At 46.6% G+C, this 25,058-nt stretch overlaps 1 protein-coding gene across 2 annotated transcripts in view; it reads right to left on the reverse strand.

The window, feature by feature from the left end:
- The window catches only part of TNNI3K (TNNI3 interacting kinase), a 3,214,557-nt gene that overhangs the window by 72,244 nt on the left and 3,117,255 nt on the right, over nt 1–25,058 (reverse strand). For both annotated transcript variants that reach the window (XM_069641910.1, XM_069641909.1), the window contains one exon: nt 13,465–13,544. In XM_069641910.1, the coding sequence (XP_069498011.1) occupies nt 13,465–13,544 (80 nt within the window). The remainder of the gene's footprint in view (nt 1–13,464; nt 13,545–25,058) is intronic.

A 25,058-nucleotide genomic window follows, 5' to 3' on the forward strand; every position in this document is an offset into this window, starting at 1 on the left:
TACATCGGACATTGAAACTGGGAATTCTGAAATGTGGAAGGCACAGATGGCTAACATTCAATGCTCTGTGCAATCATGTCGGTGCATATTAGGTCCTGCATCAAGCCACAGATTGAAGGAGTAGGTGACTATTCATATACGTATAAGTGTGAGAGTGGAAGGTCCAACAGTGGATGGATGGAATTCCTTGCTAAATTTCTGAGCCCCTACTCAACCTTATTCATGCCAACTTGAAACATGTGGCAGTATCATGTTTTCACCTGCTGACCAAACATTCATGCAGGCATCTGTGTTGCCAGAATCCCCATCAACCCCTTCACCACCTTGGTCAAGTCCACATGTGTTGAACATGCTCACATGCATCTTTATTATGTGTGAGGAGAGTGAAACATGGATATGGCCAGTGTGCACTTGCATGACCACTGAATAATTGACACACTAAATGTGGAATCATCACTCATACAAATTTGGGAACAACCTCTGCCACTTCTGTCTGTAACACACCCTCATGCAACTTCTCACTGATATTGTCGATCATCCATGTCCAATGGCCACCAGGGCCAGTGAATGGATGACTCTGACATGGTCCACTGTTTAGTGGCATTCCATGAGAGCCAAAAGGTGTGTTCGCGATACATTATCTACAAGTATGACATTGCGAGTTTATACAATGACATGTGTCTTGCAGGCCATTCTCACATATATGAGTATTGGTGTTGCTAGAGAATCCTGTATAAAGTGATGTGTGCTGTAAGATCAATGTCAACTGCATACATAGTGCAAGCATCCACCTTCTAGGATGCACAACATGTAATGGATTGGCTCACAGATGCATTACTGTAGTACTGCAGTACTCAAGGAGGGGTGAAAGTGATAGCATATCATGTGTTGGGGTAGGCATACATATCATGCACACATGGCACACACCTGATGTGGCTGCATAGGTGTACATGCTTCCAACGCCAACCACCTGCTCACTGCTTATGAGGCTACTGGTGACCTCTTCAAATGGAGTCAGCTCACCCACATGTGGTGATTCACCTCTAGTAACCTAGTAACCTGGGCAGAGACCACATTGCTGCTGAGCTTCATCGTGGTCTGTTACATGAGGTCCCCCATCATCTTGTGAACCTCTTCTGCAGTATGCCTCTCCACCCCAAAGGCATTTGTCAAGTCTGTGACCTCCTGTCACATCTTCCACTGCTGGGTCACAGGAAGGGTACAGGTTGATAGGTTCATCGACAAAATCAGTGAGGATATTTAGCTCATCATTTGAAAAGTGCTTCTTCCTTGGTGGCCTCGTTATGGGGTGCTGCCTGTTCCTGCTCTGCAGGCTGGCCCCTCTTAGCCCTAGTGGGCTTTGATGGTACAGGGGCACCTGTAGGCTCACCACCACACTAAGTGTAGACCCTTATTCTGCCCTCTTACCCATCCCCATTCCCGTCCATTCCGCAGAGCCCTCACACTCATGGTGCAAGCAGCATTTGCGGCAATGTACCTGCAAATTCAGGCACACAATCCACGTAATACCCCTAAATATCACCCCCTCCACGTATGCAAGGGAAGTCTGTGTCGAACGCCCTAAATATCGCTGCCTCCATGCATGCAAGTGAAGGCAAATTAAATACAATGCTACGCTTGTAAGCACGCGGCATGCAACATGTAATTTACATGCATGGGGCACTTCCTCTGATTTTGTCACTGCTGCTTTGTGCAATAAGTGGAGATACTTGTGCCTTGCTCTTGCACCTGCCCCTTGCCATATCTTGCCTCCTCCAGCCTTATTTTGCCTCCAAAGCCTAACATTTCCTGTGGCCTGGTAGTGTGTCACTGGCTGCTAACCACTAGCACTGCCTTGGAGTGCCTTGTATTCCCCCACAGCCTGTTCCTTTGTACTACTCCTGTCAGGTTCTGTGACCACCTCATCTGCCATCTAAGGACTTCCACCTCTCGATAGCACCACAAAAGCTCCGAAGTACGCACAGTCAGGGCCCAGCTTCACCTCACCCACTTCAGGTGCACCATGTCCGCACCATCAACAAGCACCCACAAGGCGAGGTAGAGGGCTGGACCATGCTAAGAAATGCTGTGATGACCCCACAATCCGGAGCAAGGCAAAGATGGCCCTTGAGGCAGGTGCCTTCGTGGAGGTGCACCATGCAGGCCGCTATTGGGTGTCACCCCTTCACCTCCGGATCTTGGAGAGGATAAACCCAGAGGTCCATTCCAAAGGTCCTTGACGTGCAAGCAGACATACAAGCTTCTGGTGAGTACTCACAGAGCGACATTTCAACAGATTTTGTATGTCCTGCATAGGTATGCATGAATTGAGCAAGTTAATGCTTTTGACTATCCGGATCTGCATTGGGACATGTCAGCCCACTGAATGTAGGGACATCAATGATAATGTCATCATGATATTTGAGTTTGGAGCTAGAGCATTGCTGCTTAATCCTCAGCAACGGGTGCATGTACGTGTTGCTTGCTTTTATGTTGGACTATCAAGGGTGCATGTTGGTAGATGTGGTTGTGTGGAGATGTGCCTATGGTGCTACAGACACATGTCGCCAGATGCCCTTTCCATGACCATGCTTGCAGGACACACTTGGGTCCCTGCTTCATTGTGTTTGTGATATGAAATGAGTTATTGTCATGTGTATGTGGGCAGACATCAGTGTGCTATGTTCACACCTGCATGTCTCATCATTGTGATTTTCCATTGTGCCTTCAGTTGTGAGACTGGAATGTGTCAGATTTTCGAGCATAGGCCTGTGTGTGTGTGAGGCAGTTGCTTGTTCACTCATGCTGACAGCATGCTACTGCTACTATTTTTTTTTGTTGCATATAATCAACTTGTGATTTTTACAAAGACGAGTGATTATGTTGTGATTTTTCTTCGTATAGGTAGAAGTCTAGATGATGAAAAGGAGATAATGATGGAAAGGAACATGGGTATTCTGATTATTTCATTTCAACCTTCTCTCCTCTATGTTACACTTTCCTTCATTTTATCAAATGCGATTGTCAGAAGTTTTGCTGTCACAATAGTCCATTTGGTCTTTTCGCCCGACATTAATCTATTCCACCAAACGTCTTCGTCTAAAACTGAGGCCGGCATCCCAAGAGGTGAAAAATAGGCGCTCCTTTCTTGACTGATCGCCTCGCAGTGTAGCAGCAGATGCTTCAAGTTTTCTGGTTCCTTTAATGATTTACATAGTCTGCATTCTGTAGACGGAGACTGAAGTCTAATGTTGAGAATTTCACATGTGGGCATTAGGTTCAGACATGATCCCAGAAGGAAATCGCATTAGTTTTTTGTCTGGAAATTTTGAGCAATATGGCAGAGGTATCTTCAGTTGATTAAAAGTTGGAGGCAGACGTGTGGTCAATTTGTTAGCTCGGTCCTTGTCGACTGTCTAATCCAATCCATGAGGTCCATTTTTCGTTTCATTCTCTGAGGATTTCCGATCAGTTCTTCTTAGGTGCAAGCTATTTCGTCCAATTTTGATTCTTGTTTTTGCGACCATTTTTTTAAGATGTTAAGGCAGCCAGTTGCAAGCTCTTCTGCTATCAGCTTGAATATCGGAAGAGTTTCCGGCATGATGATTTTTCTGTAAATTTGTATTGAGTTCTGGTCAACTGCTGCGAGTAGGGATTGTAACCCTAGCTCGTGCCTGATGCTTGCAATTGCAGCCGAGTTTGGTAGACCCAGAACTGAACGCCATAGTAAACCTTCAAGTTTAGGCCAGATAGAGGCTGGCATTGACGGGGTCCCGCCCATTCCGTACGTTAGGGCCGGGACAACTTTGCCCCTGTAGAATTGGATTGCAGGCTGCAGAGAAAATGTTCCGTATCTCTTGTCGATTGATCTCATCTGGGCTGCTAAATTCCTGGTTTTGCCCCATAAAATCGATTGCATTGTTGTTTCCTGTGCTGAGCTGTCTATTGTTGCACCCAGATATTTGAAATATTCGACTGTTTCAATCTTGGTATTTCCCAGGAACCATCCTCTGTGACGTTTTGTGTAAGACTTATTTTCGCTAGGATCAGGATTTTTGTTTTGGATTTTTTGATATCCAAGTTATTTGATTTTATGTAATTTGCCAAATTGGTCAATTGGCGCTGTAATCCAACCTCTGTTTGGTCTAGCAAACTTAAGTCATCTGCATATAGCAGGCGGGATGTATTTGTATTGCCTATTTTCAGCGCAAAGCCTCGGACTGAGCTTTCAGTGTCCTTAAAATCTCTGAGGAAGCTGATGAAAAGTGCCGGGGCTAAAGGACACCCTTGTTTCACCCCACGCTCTGCTGGAATCTCGTTTGACAGGCCTCCATGGTCGTTGAGTCGAACCCACAGTTTATTATCTGTATGTAGTGCTTTGATGGGGTTCAGCAGTCCGTTTGGGCAATTCCATTTATACAGTTTGGGCCAGAGCAATCTCCTATCCACTTTATCAAAGGCCTGCGTGAGATCAATGAAGGCCAAAAAAAACGGCGGCGCGCCCTGCTTTACCTTTGATTTAATTAGGTTTAGCAACAAGATGTTTACGGAAGTTCCGCCATTTTTTAGGAAACCCATCTGAAATGGGTCATGTGCTGGAGAGACCTTTGCCCAATTTTGGAACTGTTTGAGCAGTAGTGTTGCGAATATTTTGCGAATAATATCCAACAAGGCAATTGGCCTGTAGTTCTGTGGTTCTTCCCTGTTTCCGCGTTTGAATAGCGCAACAATTATAGAATGAGTACATGATGTTGGTATGGTTCTGAGTGATACGCAATGTTGGAATATAATACTTAGGAATCTTGCCCATGCTTCCGGATTTTGCTTGAGGTCTATGTTGCTCAGGCCGTCAGGACCAGGGGCTCTCGAGGATTTAAGATGTTTGATGACGTTGATAATGTCTTCTTCATCCGAGAGATTGATCCATCTGTCACTTGTCTTTTCTGGTTGACTTTCGAGCACACCGTTTGGTGCCGCGAACATGGTTCTGAAAAAATTGGTCCAGTTTGCCTCTGTGACAGAGTTCGCCAATTCACTTTCCTGGCCATTCGTTGCCGTCTTAATAAGGGCCCAAAAGTCGTAGATTTCTTGGTGCTTAATGTCCTAAGCATCTTTTCCGCATCATTTTGGTACATAAACCTCCGGCGACTCGTTAGCCAGGATTTATAGCTGCTAACTTCCACTAGGCAGTCGGCCTTAGCCGAGTCAGATTGTTCGATTGCTGCTCTTTGTTTAGCTATCCTCAGAAGTTTTCTTCTGTCCACTAGGGCTTGGTCAAACAAATGCAGGTGTTTTCGGATTTGGCCTTTGCTGTTCTTGGGGTCAGATCTAAACTGTAGTAGAAAGGGGAGGTAGTCTGGTCGCTCGCACTCCATTGGGTTTCCTTCCATAGATTTTCCGTAATTATCAGTGATCATCTTGATGTTTTTGGCAGTTAAGCGAAGTCTCGTGCGCTGAGTGTTTGCTAATATTGCAGGAAGAGAAAGTTTGCTCTCGTGGTGGGGTGATGACCATATTATTGCAAGCAAATTATGTTCACTCTCTTTTGTCCTTATAACTTTAAATGATTTCACCAGAGGCAGTAGGTTTTGTGAAGTGAAGATATAATCGAGTGTGGCCCGAGAGCTTTCCCGTTCCCATGTTGGGATGATATTTTCCCAGGATTTAAGCCATGCTAAATTATGGAAGTTCCTCGAGTTCATGGCGATCATCCAGGCTTTTCCTCTCTCGTCAGACGATAGTTTGTGTTTTGGCAGACTGGTCAAATCTTGTAAGCATATTGAGTTCAGATCACCACAGATGATCACATGTTCTGTGTTCGAGTCAATTCTGATGCTATTGATCACCTCAATCACTTCTTTAAAGAAGGTTATTGTCGATGATTGCTGAGGATTCCAATACAGGTTAACTATTGCCAGTTCAACTGTATTGGTTTTTTTTGGACCTTAAGTCCTGATATGTCCATGACGTAAGGAATGCCAACATTCCGTAACCCTCTGCTAGTTTTTTTAGGATCTTGATGCCGGATCCAATTCTCACTACAAGCAGCAGACCAGATGACGGTCGCCCAAATCTGCCTTGCTTGGCGGGTGAAAGTTCAATCTCGTAGCCGTCCAGCGAAGGCTTCTCTGTCAGCCAGGTTTCCTGGAGGCAGATGATATCGAAACCCACCTGATTGTTGCTATTTGTCAAGTGTAGATGGCCCCTGGTGTTCCATGAGGCCATGGAGAGGGTACAAATCTCTGATGAATCCTGGGCTAAGGTGTTGTTAGCCCAACCTGGTTGCTATCTGCTTGACTTCCCATTGACTGCGGTCTTGAGCCATTCCCATGGGTCTTTTGGGTAACGAGATGAGTCAGGGCTTGGGGACAGGTCCTTATGATGGATTTCGTCTTTGGATATTTGTCTAGGCGGTGTAATATCAGAGCGAAGGCGTCATTTGTGTTCAGGTTTGCTTGATCTGTATGATGAAGAGCTCTCAGAGGCTTTCCACGAAACCTTTGAATTGTTAGATGGAGTACGTTCCGCTTGGAGGTCTCTGTATGATCTAAGTTGGTTCCTTTTCTTATTTGATTTCATTTCTCCATTGTTTATGTTGTGCAGATCTATAGCTTTCTGTAGAAAGGGCAACTTGTGGGCTCTGATGTCCTCCATGTTGATTTTCTCCTGCACCGATGTTGGGCCTTCCAGTTCTGTTAACAAGAGGCCAGTTTGACTGAGCTCTTTGTACACCATTTCCATGCCTGTTTGTAACGCCCTTGCTTTTATATGCAAATATGCCTTTGCCCTTTATTCTCTATGATAGGGCTCGATCAAACGGAAGTCTGCAGTGGTTAGGGATTTTAGTGATTTAGTTCTGCTCAGGATTTTTAGCACCGTTTCCTATTCAGGATCATATATCCCGATTTATGTGAAATTTGTTCCAACTTGAACAATCAGGTGCCTTGCGTAGTGCTGTCAGAGTTTCTTCACGAAGATTCAGCTTGCATTTTTTGCTTAATTGCATCTTCTTGAGAATTTCTGTGCTTTGTCTTCAAAGGTCCATCCTTCAAGACTGTTTGCAGAGCGTCTGATGATGGGCGCTTGGGATCTGATACGATGTTTGCTTGTCTCTTGTCTTTAGATCCACTTTGACTTCAGGATTTGATCCTAATAGGGGCACAAGTTTGTCTCGTGGGTCTCGATTCCTGGTGGTTTTCCCCATTGACCCTTGAGACAGTTTTTGGGCTGCTCTGTATCGTCTCAATCAAAAGGGAAAATTCTGTATCTAAATGTTGAGTCAGATCCATGAGACTGCTTGAAACCTGAAATTCGGCTGTTGGCTGAGGTGAATTACTTAAGTCAATGAATGCTTGGCCTACAGCAGGATCACCTGGTTGAGGAAAATTGCATTTTCGATTTTTGAGCGTTTCTTGATCCTCTTTATTGGCCTGTTTGTTTGGCCCTAATTGCTTTGGGTTTGGAGGAGAAGTTATATACTTGCTTGACAGTTTAAAAGCAGGATTTAGTTTACTTGAAGGACCCGTGCCTATTTTTGCTTCCACTGAGCTGGTTGAGGCAGTAGGGATCACGCTCAGAGCATTTTTTTTAGGTTTCTGGGAAAGTGGTGCAACATTGTCAAGCTTGTTAAGTTCTGAGATGTCTTTTCAGTCGTCATTGGTTTCTCCTTATTGATAGTTGGACCTTTGTTTAGCTGATTTTCTATCCAAGCTAACTTTTGTTCCAGGATTAGCTGCTTCGCCGCCTCTTTGGTTTCAACCGCAGTTATATACCCTTCCAGAAAGATCCATTTTGACTGAATTGTTGCCAATATTGAGGTATTGTCTTTGGCAGTGTCGTTTAATGATTCGTAGAGTTTGCAAAAGGGTGAAAGGGCGATGGTAAGGGCCGACATTACAGTAGTCAGGTCAGGCTGATTCTTGCTCAACCCTTTGCTTGAGTCTATTCAAGTCTCTGATGATATCCTTTTTTTTGACTTTGGGTCTCTTTGATCCCTCGATTGGGGTTGAATCTCAGGTGCGTGTTCAGTTTGAAAAGAGTGCCAATGCGGAGGTTTTCGAATTTTTGGTGAAATTTGCAAGTCGTCGCGGCTGCGGTTGAAGGAGCCAAAGTGTGGGTAATGACAACCTGCCCAAGCGATAATTGTCCAGATGGATGTTGACCCATGGTTGAGAACTCATTTGAGTGATTGGTCGTTCCTCATCAGGACGTTTGGCCGATGAGCTCTGGGCCGAGATATCTGGGATCTTTTCCACGGAAAAGCTGGTAAGGTTTATAATTGATCGATCCTTATTAGTGACTATGCACCCCGTCGGAACTTTTTCCTTTTGTGGTGATCTGAAGATGCAGGGTCTGAATGTTTTTTGCTCTGCTCTGGCGACATGGACTGCACCGGCGATGTGAGGTCTGTCAGTTTCTTTAGACTTGATTTTTCGTGTTGCTGGGCCTCCAATCCCGAATTGCATGACGTAGGGGGCTGGGGGAGACAAGCCAGGCTTTTTGTTAATACGTGCTCTGCGGGAGCTACAGGTGGTTGGATGTGAGATTTCAGTAGAGCGCCTTTGCACAGTGGGATACTTGTTTGTGGGGTCTCTGCAGGGACTATATGTGGTTGAGTCAGAGATTTCCCTGAAGATCCTATGTCATTTTCAGCCAAATTGCTTGTTCTAGGATCCGAGAAAGATTTTTCCAGAACTTCCAGAATTTTTGCGTCTGACAATTCCATTTCAGCATTGAATTTGCGTTTGCATTGGTTTTTTTAATAGATCGAAAAGAGCATTTGGAGTTGATTGCTGAAGTGACGTAGCCTTTTTTTTGCTGAAATTTGGTTTGAATTTCTAATGTCAGGTGACAGAAATTTTTTGTTTCTTTTTGCTTGCGTTCCTGACTCTGTGCTTGCTCGCGTTGTATCCTTGGTCTTTGCCCTACTTTTTGTTCCAGTTTGGTTTTTGTTGTAGGGAATTTTTCTTAGAGGCAGAGTTGTGGCCAAATGTACTTTTTGCCTTGGGGCATCTGCTCCTTTGTAGGTGGTTTCCCCCAATACAGTGCTTACTGAAGTGGATAACTCACTCATCATGGGATCAGTACACACTGAAAGGGTGATGTCATGTGACTGGTGACTCATCACAGGAGCGACTGTTGCTCTGACATTTTTAATTTCCTCAAGGGGTGCGACTTCCTCAGGAGGAGATTCTGCATGTATCAGGGCAATAGCCCTGAAGTTGTGAAGGTGCTTTACTGTCAAAGATTCATGCGGAACTCCTGGGTCTTGCAGTGGCTGGGCCATTCCAGTTGAATTGACCTTTTGATTTTCTTGCCGGAAACTCCCGGCTATTACTTCACCACCAACTTCCAGTGCTGACTTTTGGTGGGCTGGAGGGGGGGGCAGGAGAAAAGGCCCTCCTAGGTCGTCCTCCGACGGCCTCGGAGGAAATCCCTCTCGCCGAGGCGGGACTCCCACCCGTGCTCCAGTCCGCATCCCTTGGAGCCTTTGATGGTCTTGAGCCGCGGGAAGACATGCGTCGTGGTGAAACGGGGACAGCCGGATCCTCGGAGGGAGATTGCAGCTCAGGCGAGCGGGTGGCTTCCTGTTCGAGGATTGGCTTTGCGCCAACCTGTGTCTGCTGAAAGCCTGCCAGGTCCCAGGCTCCTCTGTCAGCGGGATTGTTTTCCATGCTGTGTGAGTCCGCTGAGCAAGCCGCCACTTTGGTTGCGGGCAATCCCACGCCCAGCGGCACCGTCATCCGCGGCTGATAGTGCGCCGGCGAGGAGCTTGTCGTGGCTGCAATGAGCGGGTTCTGGAGGGCAGTTCGGCCTCGCCACAGTGACGGGGTCGCCCATCAGGCTTGTAGGTACGTTGATTTTTGCAATTTTGCCCTTCTGCTTCGGCTTCTTTGGTGATAGGGCCGGGAAGGGTCTTTGTTTATCTAAACTTGTGACTTGTAGCATATTACTGTGAAGAGTTCTCTTGGATTCTAAGTCTGGAATCAGGGGTGGGGAGGAGAGGGGGGACAAATCGAGTTCCATAGTATCCATACCCCTTGGGCCCCTTGCGGCCCTGTGGACTGCAGACTGCTTGTACTCTGTGCCCTACTCAAACTTGAGGTTATGTAGATCCGCCTCCTTCAACAGCAATGGAGGAGAGACTGCAGGGAGAGCAGGGACTGCAGACTGCTTGTACTGTGCGCCCTACTCCGCATTCCACTCCGCGGACAAACGTGAGGTTATGTAGATCCGCCTCCTTCAACAGCAAAGCTGATGCTTCCTGGAAACCGAAAAAAGCTACTGCTACTATTGAGGAGAGTACACCTGTATTGGCACTTATGATTGATTCCAGATGATGTCGCCACTCGGGATGTAGTGCAGTCCCTGCTGATGGGTGGCTTGAGGTGGAAGGCATCCATGCGTGATGCTGTGTAAGCAACTCATGAGCTGCTTGTAGAACATCACGGGCAGATGAGCCACCTCTTGTCAAATCTGGCAGCAGCACTGCTTTCTGGTGGCGACGTTGGACAGACCACTGCATTGGCCCCCTCCTACTCCTCATCTGTGCCCTAGTCAATCTCAACTAAGGCCTCCATGCAATCTACCACCATGGCCTCCTGTGCCCTTATCCTGCCAGGGGTCAGTCTGGATGTGCCAGTGTCACTGGTGTAGGTGGCAGTCCATACCATAGCAGATGAGGTGTTCACTGAGCCTGCCTAGGAACATACATGGGAACGGGCTGTTGGGAAACAGCAGACACTTGATGGCAGTGCAGGTGGTGTACTCACCCAATGCAGACTGCCATCCAGTCGGAGGGAATGCCTTTGCCACACACACTTTGCCAGGCAGCAGGATATGTTGCTGAGGAGGCAGCACATTTTTGCAGGTATTGCAAGAAGGAGGAGGCAAGGTGGCGCAAGTATGGTGCATGTGAGGCAGGAGGCAGGTGGCACGTCGGTGCATGCAGGCATTTATGTCCTCCCAGGTGTGCTTTGTCAGGCAGCAGGAGGAGAAGAGGCAGCGGGCACACGTGGCGGCAATTGCCAGGTTTGAGGTGGAGGAGATGTTGGCAAAGAAGCAGGCTGCCAACCTCTCCTCTTGGAGGATTCTTGCAGGGCAGCAGAGGAGACCCTGCAAGCCCTCTGAGAAACAACAGAGGCCTGCCGGCATTAGTCAGATGTTGATGGAGAGTCTGCGTTTGAGCAGGAATTGTCAGACATTTACATGGACCAGCCTGTTGCCTGATGTATATAGTTCACTAGTTGTAGGTTTCCTTTTGTTTATTTTATTTTCTATGTACAGTTATTCTTTTCTAATCCTTTTTGTACATAGTTGGACATAGTTGTGCATTAACATTCACTACTGAGGTTTGTCGTCTGCTGGTGCTTTTGTGTGTTTTTGTCCATGTGCACCTTTTGTTTGAACATGATCTCCAACTAAGTATGTCCTATGGCTATAAGGTGGGTTTAGCGCACACTCTGTGAGACATATTGGTACTGGCCTATTTTCTGGGGGACATGTGTGCATGTTTCAGGTGAGTGTGATGCTTAGTATGATGCCTTCATAGTCAAAAAACCTATGAGGACAATGATAGATGTGGGGAGATGACAACTTTGGTATTGCACCGTTTGACTTCTTTGCCATGCACATCTGTTGCTTAGCTACTTCCCTGATGTGCAGTACAGGTCTATTGGTCACTTCAGTACTTGGTGTGCGTGAGTGTATCAAACAGGCCTGCTGTGGTTGGCATGGCACTTCTTTTGTTAATGTTTTCAGGGGGGTTGATTCATGGTGGGGGTTGTTTGAGCTAGGCATGGTGGTATTACTGTGGTTTACTTGCCAATTTGGCCTGTGGACCAGGTTTGCCATTAGGGAAGGGAGCATCACAAGGGTGTGGGTAGCAAACTATAGTTGACTGATGCCATTTATGGTGCAGGGCCATTGCATGTTTGCTTTTGGTGAATCACTGGTGGTAGAGCATGATTTAAATTATGTGCCTACGATGTGGGCAGACATTTTGTGATGGGAGGTCCACATTTGTTTAGGTGTCTGGCCAGATGTTCTTCAGTGCATGGATATTGGAGGAATCTGGAGACAGCTTATTCACCTCTGGCCATTCACTTCTCCAGATTGCCAATTCATCTATGTAGTGTTCGTTTATGTTACCACAGTGGTTTAGGTGGCCCCTTGGTACTTCCTTGTCCATGTGGATGTGCTCAAACTTTCACAACAGGTATGGCTTATTGGGATTGGGGATGACGGAGGGATGCGGTCTCACTCTGATTTACTGGGATGCACACCTGACATGTGGACTGTCATCTCTACATCAAGGGACCAAAGTGTAGCTGCAGCAACAATATAGTTGGCTGATGTTGTGCAGCTGGGTGTTATCTAAGGGGATGCCATGGAAGAGGTGACTGTCCTGGATACACCAGTACTGCTTCCAAGTGATCATTTTGGAGGAGGATGTCTACCAGGTGTGGTTCATGGAAGACACAGGCCAGAGGAGTTGAGGAAGGTAAGTGCTCCACCGTGAAGAGGGCCCTGGGTGTTGACGTACAGATTAGTCGGGGTTCTGGGACGAGGGAGGACTTGTGGTTTCAGCCTTAATGTAAAGTCGCTGTGGCACAGATTAGTGGGGATACTGGGCTGAGGACTTGTTGGTCACAGGAGAGGTGTGGAAGTAATGGTGATTGCTTGTAAGTTATCCTTGATTTCTTTTTTACCATGGGTCCTGTGCAAAGGTTGTTTGACAATGCAATGTGCTGTTGACCATTGGGGCGTGCTGTGGGGGTGCCGGACGCTTATCGTTTTTCTTTGCTTGCATGTTCCCTGGCACTTTTGGGTCCATAAATCGTCTTCCAGAGCAATACTTTTGTACCGCGCAATGTTCTTGCTCGCGCTAACTGCGTAGCACAGGCTTTGCGCCTTTTCTCTAAATCAGGCCCCTTGAGTGAAATAATCGTGCAGGTATACACAGGTTCCTTAGAGTATTCGTATCAGCTTCGGTGTAGAGACCAAAATCCAACCTTGTCAGTGAGTTTTATGCAGGATTTTTCAAGCTATCGTTATAAACCTGGGACAAACACGGGATATTGCACGCCCACATCAGAAAACATTGCGGCTGACAAGTCCCATCCTGTATGCTGATTCTACTCCTCGGAATAGCTAAACATAAAATTACATTTTAATATTTCATAGCTGAGTCTCCAGAAGCGCTCACCAAGGGCTCGCATTACCGATTCACAGCCCAGAGTGCACACACCGTTGCCTGAGACGACGGGTAGTAAACTGTGTGCTAATCAGATATCCCACCAGGATCCACCTGCTAACAGCTATGCACAGACCAGGGCACTGAACCCAGTCTTGCGCACACTTTTTTTTCTTACATTCATTGGTAGTTTTGACCCCTTATCAGGCGAAAAGACAATGACAGCTACGACTACGTCATTAATTTGACAGAGGCGTGCGTATACTTGCCGTTTTTGTCTATGGGCGGGTACTGGAAACTTTTCCTCATGTCTTCTAAAGTAAGGCCTTGTGCGGTGCCCGTCTCATTGCTGTAAACAGAGAGCACACGTTCAGATTATTAGCTACGCAGGCTTTCTTCACGCACGAAAATACGGTATTTTCAAATGGTTCGCAGAATTGAGTAGAGTGTACACAGGGTTTACACAAGACATTGTTCACACACACAAAACGTTGTTCTCGCTGACATACACGACATCCACTGAAATGCGCTCAGGTTGTGCTGGCGAATTGTTGTTGAAGACCCACGTGCAGCGTTTTTTTGTTTACATTCTAGGCAGCAATCTAGCGAGCTAAGTTCATACATATTTAAACAGTAGCAGGCTATCAGCTTCCTAAAAATTATCTTCTCCGACCGAGGGCATTAAGTATGCTGCCTGCTGGCACTGCCGGCCGCGTGTGCGCCAGGCAGAATGGTTACACGGAAGCCGGAGGCAGGTGTCACCTGAAGGGAGGTAATGCGGCCTCATCTCAGGTGACATCTCAAGAAATAATCAGTAAGGTGCTGGCTAATGCGGCCATTTCTCCTCACTGCATGTATTCCTCCGATGCGATCGTATCACCCCGTCATGGACTACCTGTGAATAATGGCCTCCTAAGTCATTATCTGCGGAAGTGACATTTCTGCGGAAGGCGGGGTTTTGCAGGCATGCAGTCATTTTTTATGTATTTCCAGCGGCTGTCTAATGGCAGGTAAGAGCAGTTTTTCTTCAATTGTTTACCAATATTAGTATTTTGAAAAGTACCATTAGGGTGTGGTGAAATGATTAGCAACATAATATATTTGATAGAACTACTTGTGTTAACTTCAAATCCCTTGGCAAAAAGGTATACTTTATTGGGCGCGTGTTTGTTCTTTTTCGGATGCATATGTTTTCTTATGATATATGGCAGGCTGCAATATCTGTACAAAGGCCTGGACATACTGTTCTTATTACAGTCCGGTTGTGACATCACAACCGGCCTGTAGTAAGACAATGACAGCACAGAGCTCTGTAATCCGTTATTACGTTTCAGTTGTGACGCCACGTGTCCCTTGTTTGAGCCAGCGGGGATAATGTCATCTGGCACTGCAGCACGTAATTAAAGCCGTTGTAAGGTTTCCAAATTCCATGCTTGCAGAGTATTTTTCTGTGACACATTTCGCCCGGTAATTGACGAGGAACTGTTTATGGTAGAATTTTTAATTTGTGCACTGCTGGAGTTGAATTCGTGTGAGTAAGAATCTACATGTTATAAGCTGTTTTTTCAATCTGTTTTTATTAAACACCTGGAACTATTTTTCTGCAACACATTAGGAACTGCTTTTTTTAAATGTAAACAGATTCTGTATTGATCATATGGATCCGCAAATAGAAGCTCAGCAAATCGAAGGTCTTTCACATTAAGCAAGAGATGAGGTATTAAAGGGGAGGAGTGTGTGGCCATGTATTATAAGGAATAAAATACCCCCCCTGCATTATATAAAAAGGATATTGCAAGTCACTGTGGAGTTGCAGGACCTTATAAAGGCACTTATCCTTTGGCCTCGTTCCTCTATTTGGTCACAAAACTCCGTGGTGACTTGCAATATCCTTATAATGTATGGTGAGAGTACATTATCCCATGTATTATCTAGACTGTCTTCAGGGCTTTAAGTGGGCCCGGGCTAGCGGGAGCCGAGCCCTAGCAGGCTCAGAAAACTGTGTTTGAAACGGGGCCCTGGTGGGGCTCAATAAAGTCCCTCTCTAACTCCAGGCCAAATAGACGGCTCGATGCCAAGGCTCTTTTTCTAAAGCCTGAAGCTCTCGCGTGTATGAGAGAGTTTTGGGTTTTAGAAAAAAAAGCCTTGCATTTTCATTATGTCGCCGACCCCCCCTTCATTAGAGATGCAGGCAGTGTCGGACTGGGCCACATTATCTCCGGCACTAATGAAAGTGTCTCACAGTTTCAAATGGCTACTCATTCCTTTTCTGACACTGTATGAATAATAACCAATGGGGAGTTTTTTGTTGTTGATAAAATGTCATGCAAATTGTGCATTTTAAAGAATATTTATTCAGCAACACTGGTCAAAACTATTAACCTCATAGTGCAGTAACTCATCAAACTGGCCCACAATGACCAAAAAAGTGGCCCACTTTGATCAAAGAAACTGGCCCACACCAGCATTTTGCGTTTTTTGTTTGGCCATGGGCCTGTTGTCCTATAGGCCAGTCTGAGCCTGAATACAGGGATCATCACCCTCGCACCCGAGGTGAGAGGGTGATGATCACTGCATCTCAGTGAATTGGGTGCCTGGCAATTAAAAGCCAAGGCAACACTTACCTGACATACATGCTGCCAGTTAGGCCACTAACCCGGCCGGCTCTATTGCAAAATTGATCCGGGGCTCTTACGGGGGCGTGGCCTAACAGGCAGCATTTAGGTCAGGTAAGTGTTGCTTGCATTTAATTGCGGCGCTGACCCCCTGCCAGGCCACACACCCCTATTAGCCCCGGCTCGAGATGCAGGCCACTTAAAGCACTTACTGTCTTGATGCATGTTGCTCCGATGTCAGCGATGGACATGTGAAACTTTCCATACCATCTTCATACTGTTTCATCCTGACACATGGACTTGAATTTCATTTTTGCTCAAAGGGCCTATATATATATATTTTAATTAAATAAAAAAAAGACAAGAGGATAATACCAGCTCTCTTTTCAAAGGCTTCATCAGTAATGAGTTCTGCAGGATACATTGTCCAGCAACGGCCCGGGGAAGCAAGTTACAGGCCCCAGCTACCCAAGCTGTCCTCACTGATGATGCTCAACAAGGCCGAAACACGTCTGGGGATGCTTGTGGTCTTGTACAAAAGGGATGTGACCTAGCAGTTTGGGCTTGACTGCCCCTTCTGGGGTGCGACCAGTTCTGCTTTGCATATGGTCTTTCCCCTTCTGTAATGGCTTGGCAGGCGGAATAAACGCTGATCTAGAGGGTTGCCCAGAGCTGTGCCTGTGGTTATGATTTATTCAAAACCTTCCAGCCATCAACAAATCTTTACAATCCTGGGAAAATCCCTCTCCCTACCCAGGTCATATTATTTTTGGCTGCCACAATTGGGGATCAATTAGAACTAATCTGTTAAATGGGCACTACACAAAAAGCTGCACATATATAGTGTATTTAACTACAGTATTTTCTCTAAAGATAATACAAACATTAATCATTTATAATGTGCACATCAAAGACTGAAATATATCCTAACTTGTTCATTGGTCTGTCACTTATGAGCCATGTTACTGTTGGGTGGGCAGGGGAGTTTTCGTGGGGTGTTTTTCTTTACTGTACAAGGAGCATCCGAGGACAATTTCTTGTATTCTTCCCCAAACCCCGGTCTGACGACAGCAGCACATACTGCTCAGTTTGTGAATGAGGTGGTGTGAGGTCAGGCTGGTCCTGGGCAAGGGGTATGCTTGCCTAGAAATGGGGCTTTACACCTGCCACACAGCCTTTTAGGTTTTGTCCTAAATCTCCCACCATCCAGCACACGTGTGTGCTGACTGTTGTTCCCAGTTGTGCCTGCTGAAAGAATAGGTACCCTAAGGCTTAAGCCTATTAGAAGCTGTGCACAATACTTTACTCCACGTTTGTGTGCACGGATGGCTACAAGTAGCTGACCTTTTCATGCCGTTATGTTGCTGTGTGTCTACGAATTGATAGTAGAGCTGCAAAACGGGAGATCATTTAGGCTGATATTAGTCTGCCTTCTGGTAAATGTAAATCACCACTCCGGGTGGTGGAAATACAGCTATAACTACGCTTTGTATTGAATGTAAGTTTTTACATATTTGTCAGATTGGTTTAGATTGTGATTTGTATACTTGCAAGTCATCTTTATGAAACAGAATTATTTTATCTCTTCACACCTATGCATTAACAGATATTTATAACATCTAGACATGATAAGATATGTGGCTGTCTATAGCGTAGACTGGAATCAAATCCCATTTTACAGAAAACATGTGCCTTCTAAAATTGGGATGCCATGCATAGGTTTCCTATTGGGGTGAGGGAGGCATGACATCAGTTATGTGTCTTTATTGTAAAGGCAGGGAGAAGCATGATAGATGGGTACGGCCTGTACCATCAACGCGAGGCACACTGCTAAAACTCCAGACTCTAACCACTCCACAAGCCATAGCCTTAATTATCGTTTCCACCTTTACTAATACTGTTGGTCCATGCTTGTATTTTTAGAGGTTGCATATATAGCAATGTGCATCCCCCATGATTGTGGTTGCCTGAGCTTTTTAGCCTCTTCTTGTCTTCAGTTCTTTGGGTGGATAGGGCCTGTACAATCAAAGCGAGGCACAATGCTCAGACTCCTGACTCCAACCACTCCACAAGCCATAGCCTTAATTATCGTTTCCACCTTTACTGTTACTGATACTGTTGTCCATGCTTGTATTTTTTAGAGGTTGCATACATAGCAATGCGAATGTCATAGTCTTAAGGAGGTTCATGCTGATGCCAAGACGTTTTCTTGAATGTAGCACTCGTACTTTAGAGTCTGATTGACTAGCCACTCATTTGTTGGTTTCATTGCAATTGTCTTTTTTCCTGTTCCTTCAGCCTAGCTGTCCAAGTTTGTAGATCAACACAATTGTCTTCACATTTGTCAAGATGCTCAACCTTTCCTTACACAGTAAAGAGACTCAGAGACTCAAGAGCTCAAGTGTCCTTGAGTTTAGAAAGCTGTTCTTCTAATCAGGCAAACCATTGCTATAGGTAGATCCTCTGTTCATGGGCCTCCTGGTAATAGCGTAAATCTCTCCCCTTAGTGAATGGCAATACGTAGTCACACTTCAACTGCGAATGGGATGCCACCTCTTATTTATAAAAAAAAAGATACTGTTATGCAGCAACGAGAGCTGCTGAGTATTATGGCTTCTTTATAAGTTGCCTCAACATCTGCAGGATGGACTTGCAAATCCTTTTCAATGCTTTCTCCATCTGCTCTAGCTCTAGTTAAGTTTTCTCAGCAAAGTTATCGCACTGGTATCCTGTTTCCACCAAGCCCTTTATTTCATGCAGCTTGCGACCCTTGATCAGACTATATGACAGAGTCCTGGTAACTTCCTGCCTCTCCCTGCCTATGCTTTCCAACCTGGGAAATCAGCCTGGGGTGCCTGGGGTTGAGGGATTCCATTTCTGACAGTATAAGAAGGTGACTAGAGCAAGGCTCGGGCTCTTCACTGGCCAACCACCCCCAACTCTGGAAAAGCATGCTGCTAAGCTGGACTCTGCTGTCCCACTCTATATTCCTATTCAGCCCTCAGCCCTGTGATACCTGCAGCATATCCTCACCCCTCTGTTCTCCATCGCGCTTCTTATTCCTGTGCCCTTTACCAGAACAGCAGTGATATCTTGTGGGTGCACTAATACTAATAAACTCTGCTGGCAACAACAGTGGGTGTTGTGTGTAGACTCCTTTTCTGAGCCAGAGACAGTTGGAGAAGGAGACCACATCAGCAAAGGAAACAGTACCACCTGAGTGGGCCACCAAGGGACACTGCAAGAAACCAACCACAAGGCTGAGGTTCCTGTTAGGCAGTATCCCGTGCAGTGCCCTTAGGGACCACTACACACAATTAAGACTACAGGTGGTTATACAAGTTTTACCTTTGGTACAAGCCTGTACTACTATGTTAAAGTGGTAGCAGTAGCGGAGCAGCCAGGCTTATCTCAAGAGTATATGAGCAGTAGCAGAGATTACACAAAGGGACCACAATTACTGTGACTCAAGCAAACACTGACTCAAGGTTTCAGGTAGAAAAATATAAATACATTTATTTTTAAACCATTCATTATCAACACAACACTTCTATTAATTCAAAACCACACGAAAAATATAAAACAACCAACCAATTCACTTTGGAACACTCTAACACAAAGTAAGTACCCTGTGTTTCAATGGACCGGTGTTACGAAACAAAAGACGCTACCGGGGATACACTTGCGATCACTTTTTGACAGTAATGACAGTTCGGTCTTACTAAAGAAACGCGTATCCGCGGCAAGAATTGTTACCGGGGCAAAAACACTCTTAGCACCTGGGTTAACCAGAGAGAGCTGGGGGCAAAAATCATAGGCAATACTTTTGTCAAGGCAGACAGAATCAGAGAACACTCATAGACAGGAATTCAAGAGTCAATAGGCCGGAGCCAGTGTCAAGTGGAACCGGGTTCCTGTTGTCGAGGATCACACAGTCGGATAGTTCGAGATTCAACGTTGCCAGGAGTACTTAGATATTGTCAACAGAGGAAGCAAAAGTTATAAGAAGGAGGGAAGACAAGGGCAAGCCTTGGAGATGAAGAAAAGGGATTCACCCTAATTCCTCAAACAGAACACAGTACCTTATTGGAGAAGCTGGTGCCCTGGCAGTTGTTCCTGTTGGTTTCCTGCAGACCCACGGTTCCTGGAGCTTCGATGTGAAGGAGGATGTCTGGAGGGGCCTGCACCACACAGGGATGACGCCGGCAGCAGCAACGATGAATAAAAGGTGCGCTCCTTAAAAACAGGAGACGCTCTTCAGATGGCTATCCGGACCACCACAGCAGTGTGCAGCGATTTCAACCAAGAAGAGGATCCTCTGGCTGTGGAAGATGACCTGGTTATCCCCACCAAGCTCAAGGGAAGAAGCCTCCGGACTGGATCTTCTCTGGTCGTCGAAGGGTAGATAGCTCGGAACTGCAGCAGGGCTTCACCGGGATGGGGTAGTTGCAGCAGCCGTTTTCTTCTCCACTTCTCTTTGGTTCCTTGTAGTTCCAGTGGCAACTCTGACTTCTAGCCCAAGAGACCTGCCTTTTATGCAAAAATCCCCCATTCACACAGCCTGGCTGTCATCACGCAGCAGGGGGGGTTGTCCGGCCTGGACTACCACCTCAGCCAATCATGGCAAAGTGCGACTTGGTTTTCCTAGGATACCCAGTGCAAGGGGTGACTACATCCCTCCCTCACATTCAGCCCACCTAGACACCCAGGCGCCTGGAGGAGGGCTTCTGAGCAGATGCCTGCCAAAGATGGTGAACAAAGAAGGCAAACCTGGTTTGCCGCGCAAAGTAAAACACAAGAAGGACTTTAACAAAAAGAAATGGCGAATAAACCCAACCGGAGCCAAAAGAAAAAGTATTTGGTCAAGCGGGTTTAAGTTCGAGGCGAATATAATAGCCTAAAACAATACCACGTTTATATAGTATAATCGCGGTAGAAAAGTTAGGGTAGATACCACTGCCACCAGCCAAGTCTAAATGTTAAAAGAGCGAAACAATGCTCTAGGAGGTACAGACAAAAAGGGATACGGAGTAACCACTGGCGCAACAGGGGCCCCCGCAGCCCCCGCGGTGCGGGGGGCCCCGCGGTGTGGGGGGCCCCACCAGCACATGGCTGGGAGGGGGCCCCAGTAAAAATAAAAAAAAAAAAAAAAAAAAAATTCTAAAAAAAAAGTTTCTTTTGAAATTCACTCTGCATTCATAAAGAACATTTCTGTAACAGAAATAATTTCTTTATGAAGGCAGAGTGACTACAAAAAGAAACTTTCTTTTTGAAGTCTGAGGGCCCCCGTACCCCATGACATGGAAGACCCTAGGCTGGAGGCCTCCATGTCATGGGGTGGGGGGAACCCTATGCCTTCAAAAAGAAATTGTTTGTTTTTGAAGCCACTCAGCCATCATAAAGAAATTATTTTGATTATGGTTCGGTCCTTAACTGAAATAATTTCTTAATGAAGTTTTAGTGACTTAAAAAAGAAACAATGGGGCTCATTCTGACCATGCCGGTCCGGAAACAACGGTGCTGGTAAGCTTACAGGCACTGTTGTTTCCGGACCGGCATATTACAGGTCTGCTTGGTGGGGCTGCCGTGCCCGACAGGTCTGACCCTGCCAGGCACAGCAGCCACGGTAGGCAGACCTGTCACAGAAGCACCGGCACCATTAACAATGGTGCCGGTGCTTCTGTGTCCTCATTCCCGTGGAGTCTGGGGTTTAACGAAATTACCGGCACCTGATTTCCCAGCCGCCGGACTTGAAAAGCACGGTGGCACCGGGAAGTCAGGCCACAGTAATTTTTTATGGGTCTGGCGGCAACCCGCCGGTAGCACCGGCACGGTTACCGCTGGACCCGTAATGAGCCCCAATTTCTTTTTTAAGTAATAGGGCCCCCCCTCAACTCCATGAGGTGTGCGTGTATGAGTCTATGGTGAAAGGGTGCACACTCAAATGTATAGCCGGCTGCCTGTGTGTGTATGGTGAAAGGGTGCACACTTAAATGTATGGGTGGCTGTGGGGGTGTGCCTGCATGGTGAAAGGGTGCACACATAAATGTATAGGTGGCTACCTGTGTGAGTGTATGGTGAAAGGGTGCACACTTAAATGTGTGGATGACTGGGTGTGTATAAGGTGAATGGTGTGTGTGCTTGTGTACAGGGGCACAAGAAAACCTTCATTTCGGGGGGGCTAACCCTTCAAATGTTGGGAGAGGCGCTAACTTCACATGCGGTGGGGAGGGGGAAACTTATTTGTGTGGGCGCATCCAAATTATTTACGCATTTTAATGAGACTATTCTAGTGCAGATTCAATGTTACAAGCAGTTAACTCTCTCCTATAAGTCTCCTGTTCCCTCTCTACCCTTCCAATCACTCCCCTGGCATGCAAGTACTAAACCCACATCACAATTTCAATCGCCTAAACAATGTGGAATTTGAATGCAGGTACTAACAGTGAAATGCTTTACGTTGGTAATTGCTGGGTTCTTGTTAACAGCAAAAACCAGGTGCCGTTTAAAATCTGTGTCCTGTTCGGTCTGGCAACTGCTCTAAAGGTTAGCCAAGTTGAGTCAATATAGCCCAAAATGTCAGGGGGGGTAGTGCTGAAGCCCAGTCAACTCAATGGTGTTGCGCTACTACTTGTGTTTAATGCCTTGCTTACTCCTAGCCCTATTCTTCCTCGTCCCAGTACTTATATACGAGGCAGTACGTGTGTTTGAGGCACTCTGCCTCATACAAAAGTACTGGGAAGAGGTAGAGGTACATGGAGGTAATGCCTGATTTAGCTACCTGTAATCTTCATCACTCCTAGTCCCACTGTTCCTCATCCCAGTACTTACCTATGAGGCAAGGAGCCTCATACGAAAGCTCTGGGACAAGGAAGAGGGACACAGAGGTAATTCTGGGCCAAGGAGCTGATTGTGGAGGTTGGGGTGGTGGGTGGGAGGGAGAGTGGATGTGTGGGGGGGGCAGGATTGTGTGATAAATCATAATGGTTGTCCATGTCCAGGCTAAGCAGGCATGATATGTGGTATTAGTGGCTAGAGAGGCATTTTGATTTAGCCAGTCTAGTCATTCCTCAGTTTGGTATGACTTTCTTTTAACTGGACATTTCTGATAAAGTAGTCCTGCTAACTTTAATTACCTGGCTAGATTGGCATTTGGGTGCTGCCAGTCTAGCCATTTCTTACTGCGGCATTGTATATTTTTCTGGGCATCTGTGATAAAATGATATGATGTGATTCAAGTCATTTATAATGCGCCTGTACACAAGTGTACACAAGGGAGGGATGATAGAGGGAGGACAAGACAAACAATCTCACTAGGCCTTGTGTCATTGTGAGAATGAGGAGTGCAAGGGAAAAGGGAGCAGGGAAGTGCAAGTGAGAGGGGAGGGGAAAACAGGGCAGCAATGCTCTCAGTAAGTGCAGCCAGGGCAGAGCAGCTATTGGTTGTGGAAGGAGAACAATGGACTGCAGGGTTACAGTTACAGCCCCTAAGTGCATGGTAGGCCCGGAGGCAGTGCAAGGGTGACCAATCAAGAAAGAGCCTGGACTCAGAGAGACTCTGAGGGTAGCCAAGCAGCCAGTCAGTACAGCAGACATGTAGGTCAGGTAGGTCAGCAGGGGGGGAGAGAGAGCGAAAGCAGCAGAGAAGAGGAAAGCTTTTAGCTGCTTCCGAAACTTCAGGTTGTCCGCCTCAAGTTTGAGCGGGGCAGGGAGGCCATTCCAGTTGGAGGCACCAGCAGAGGAGAGAGGTCTACCCCCACTCTCTGCCTGGAGAAATGTCTAAGCCTTAGAGAGTTGGAGGTAGCTGAGTGAAGGGTTAGAGAAAGAAGGTATTTTGGAAGAGAGCATTGGATTTAGTGTTGGCACTGGCCCCAGAAAGCCTTGTGGGCAATGCAAAGGTTCTTGAACTTGATCCTTGCAGCCAGTGGAGAGATTTCAGGGCTGGAGAAATACAATCCCAGGGCTTGAGGCCAAGGCTAAGTCTTGCAGTCCTGTTCTGGATTATTTGCAGATGAAGGAGACTAGAAGAAGACAGATTGAGAAAGTGGCTGTTGCAGTAGTCCAGCTTAGAGACAGTGAGCTTCTGGTGGAGAGTGAGAAAGGGAAGAGTCCCTTTGAGGAGGAGCAGCTGGTAGTGGGACTTCTTGGTGATGTCCGAGATGTTAGGAGAGAAAGAGAGTGTGGCGTTGAAGATGACACCAAGGTTTTTTGCCTCGCAGGAAGGCAAAGGAAGAGGGCCCAAGGTGGTCTGCTATAGTGAGAGAGGAAACACAGTGGCAAGGGTCCCAATGAGAAGGATCTCTGTCTTACTGGCATTAAGGCAGAGATTGTTGGAGGCGCACCAATCCTGAATCGTGGATAGACAGTCAGGAATGAGCAAGAGAGGAGAGGAGGATGAGGGGAGCCTGAAGGAAAGCTGAGTCATCCGCACAACACTGAAAGTTAGAGGATAAGGTAGAGATCAGGGAGGCCAAAGTGGCCAAGTAGAGGTTGAAAAACCAGCGTGAGAGGATAGAGCCCTGGGGATTGCCACAGGTAGAGAGAGGTGGCGGAGAGAATGGGACCACGATCGACCTGGGAGCGGAGTGGCGGTCCAAGTGGAAGTAGGTCAGTCACTCTAGGGTCTGATCTGTGATGCCCAGGTTCTCACAGAGTCGATTGATCAGGATGGCGATGTTGACCCTGTCGAAAGCAGAGGAAAGATAAAGGATGAGAATAGAAGGAATGCTGGAATCAAGGTTAGAGAGCAGCACAGGTGTTAAGGAGAGCAGTTTCCATACCTCTGGCAGCTCTGAAGCCAGACTGATGGTCATGGAGACAACCAACAGATTCAGTGTGGAGAGTAAGCTGGGAGATGGCAAGCTTTTCCAAGAGTTTGCTCAGGAAAGGTGGAGATTGAGCGATAGTTTTCCAGCAGGTAGGATCAGCAGACTGCTTCTTGAGGAGTGGGTGCACAAGGGAGTGCTCAAAGGGAGAGGGGAACATTGCAGTGGCGAAAGAGTGATTACAGAAATCGGCCAAGGCTGGAGCGAGGGTGTCAATATGGGCTTTGATGGTTCTGGAGGAGCAGCGGAGCACCTGTTTGGACGACACTTTCATAGATCGGACTTGTCTAGAAACCTCGTCAGGTGTTGTCAGAGAGAAAGAGGAAAAAGGAGGAGGAGAGAAGAGATGGCCAAAATGGGCCGAGTGAGGAAGAGGACATAGAGGACAGGTTGTCCTGAGATTTAGCAGCAAAATGAGAGGCC

This window comes from Ambystoma mexicanum, chromosome 1q, assembly GCF_040938575.1.
Source record: "Ambystoma mexicanum isolate Mex_15411 chromosome 1q, UKY_AmexF1_1, whole genome shotgun sequence".
In the NCBI taxonomy this organism is placed as follows: Eukaryota; Metazoa; Chordata; class Amphibia; order Caudata; family Ambystomatidae; genus Ambystoma; species Ambystoma mexicanum.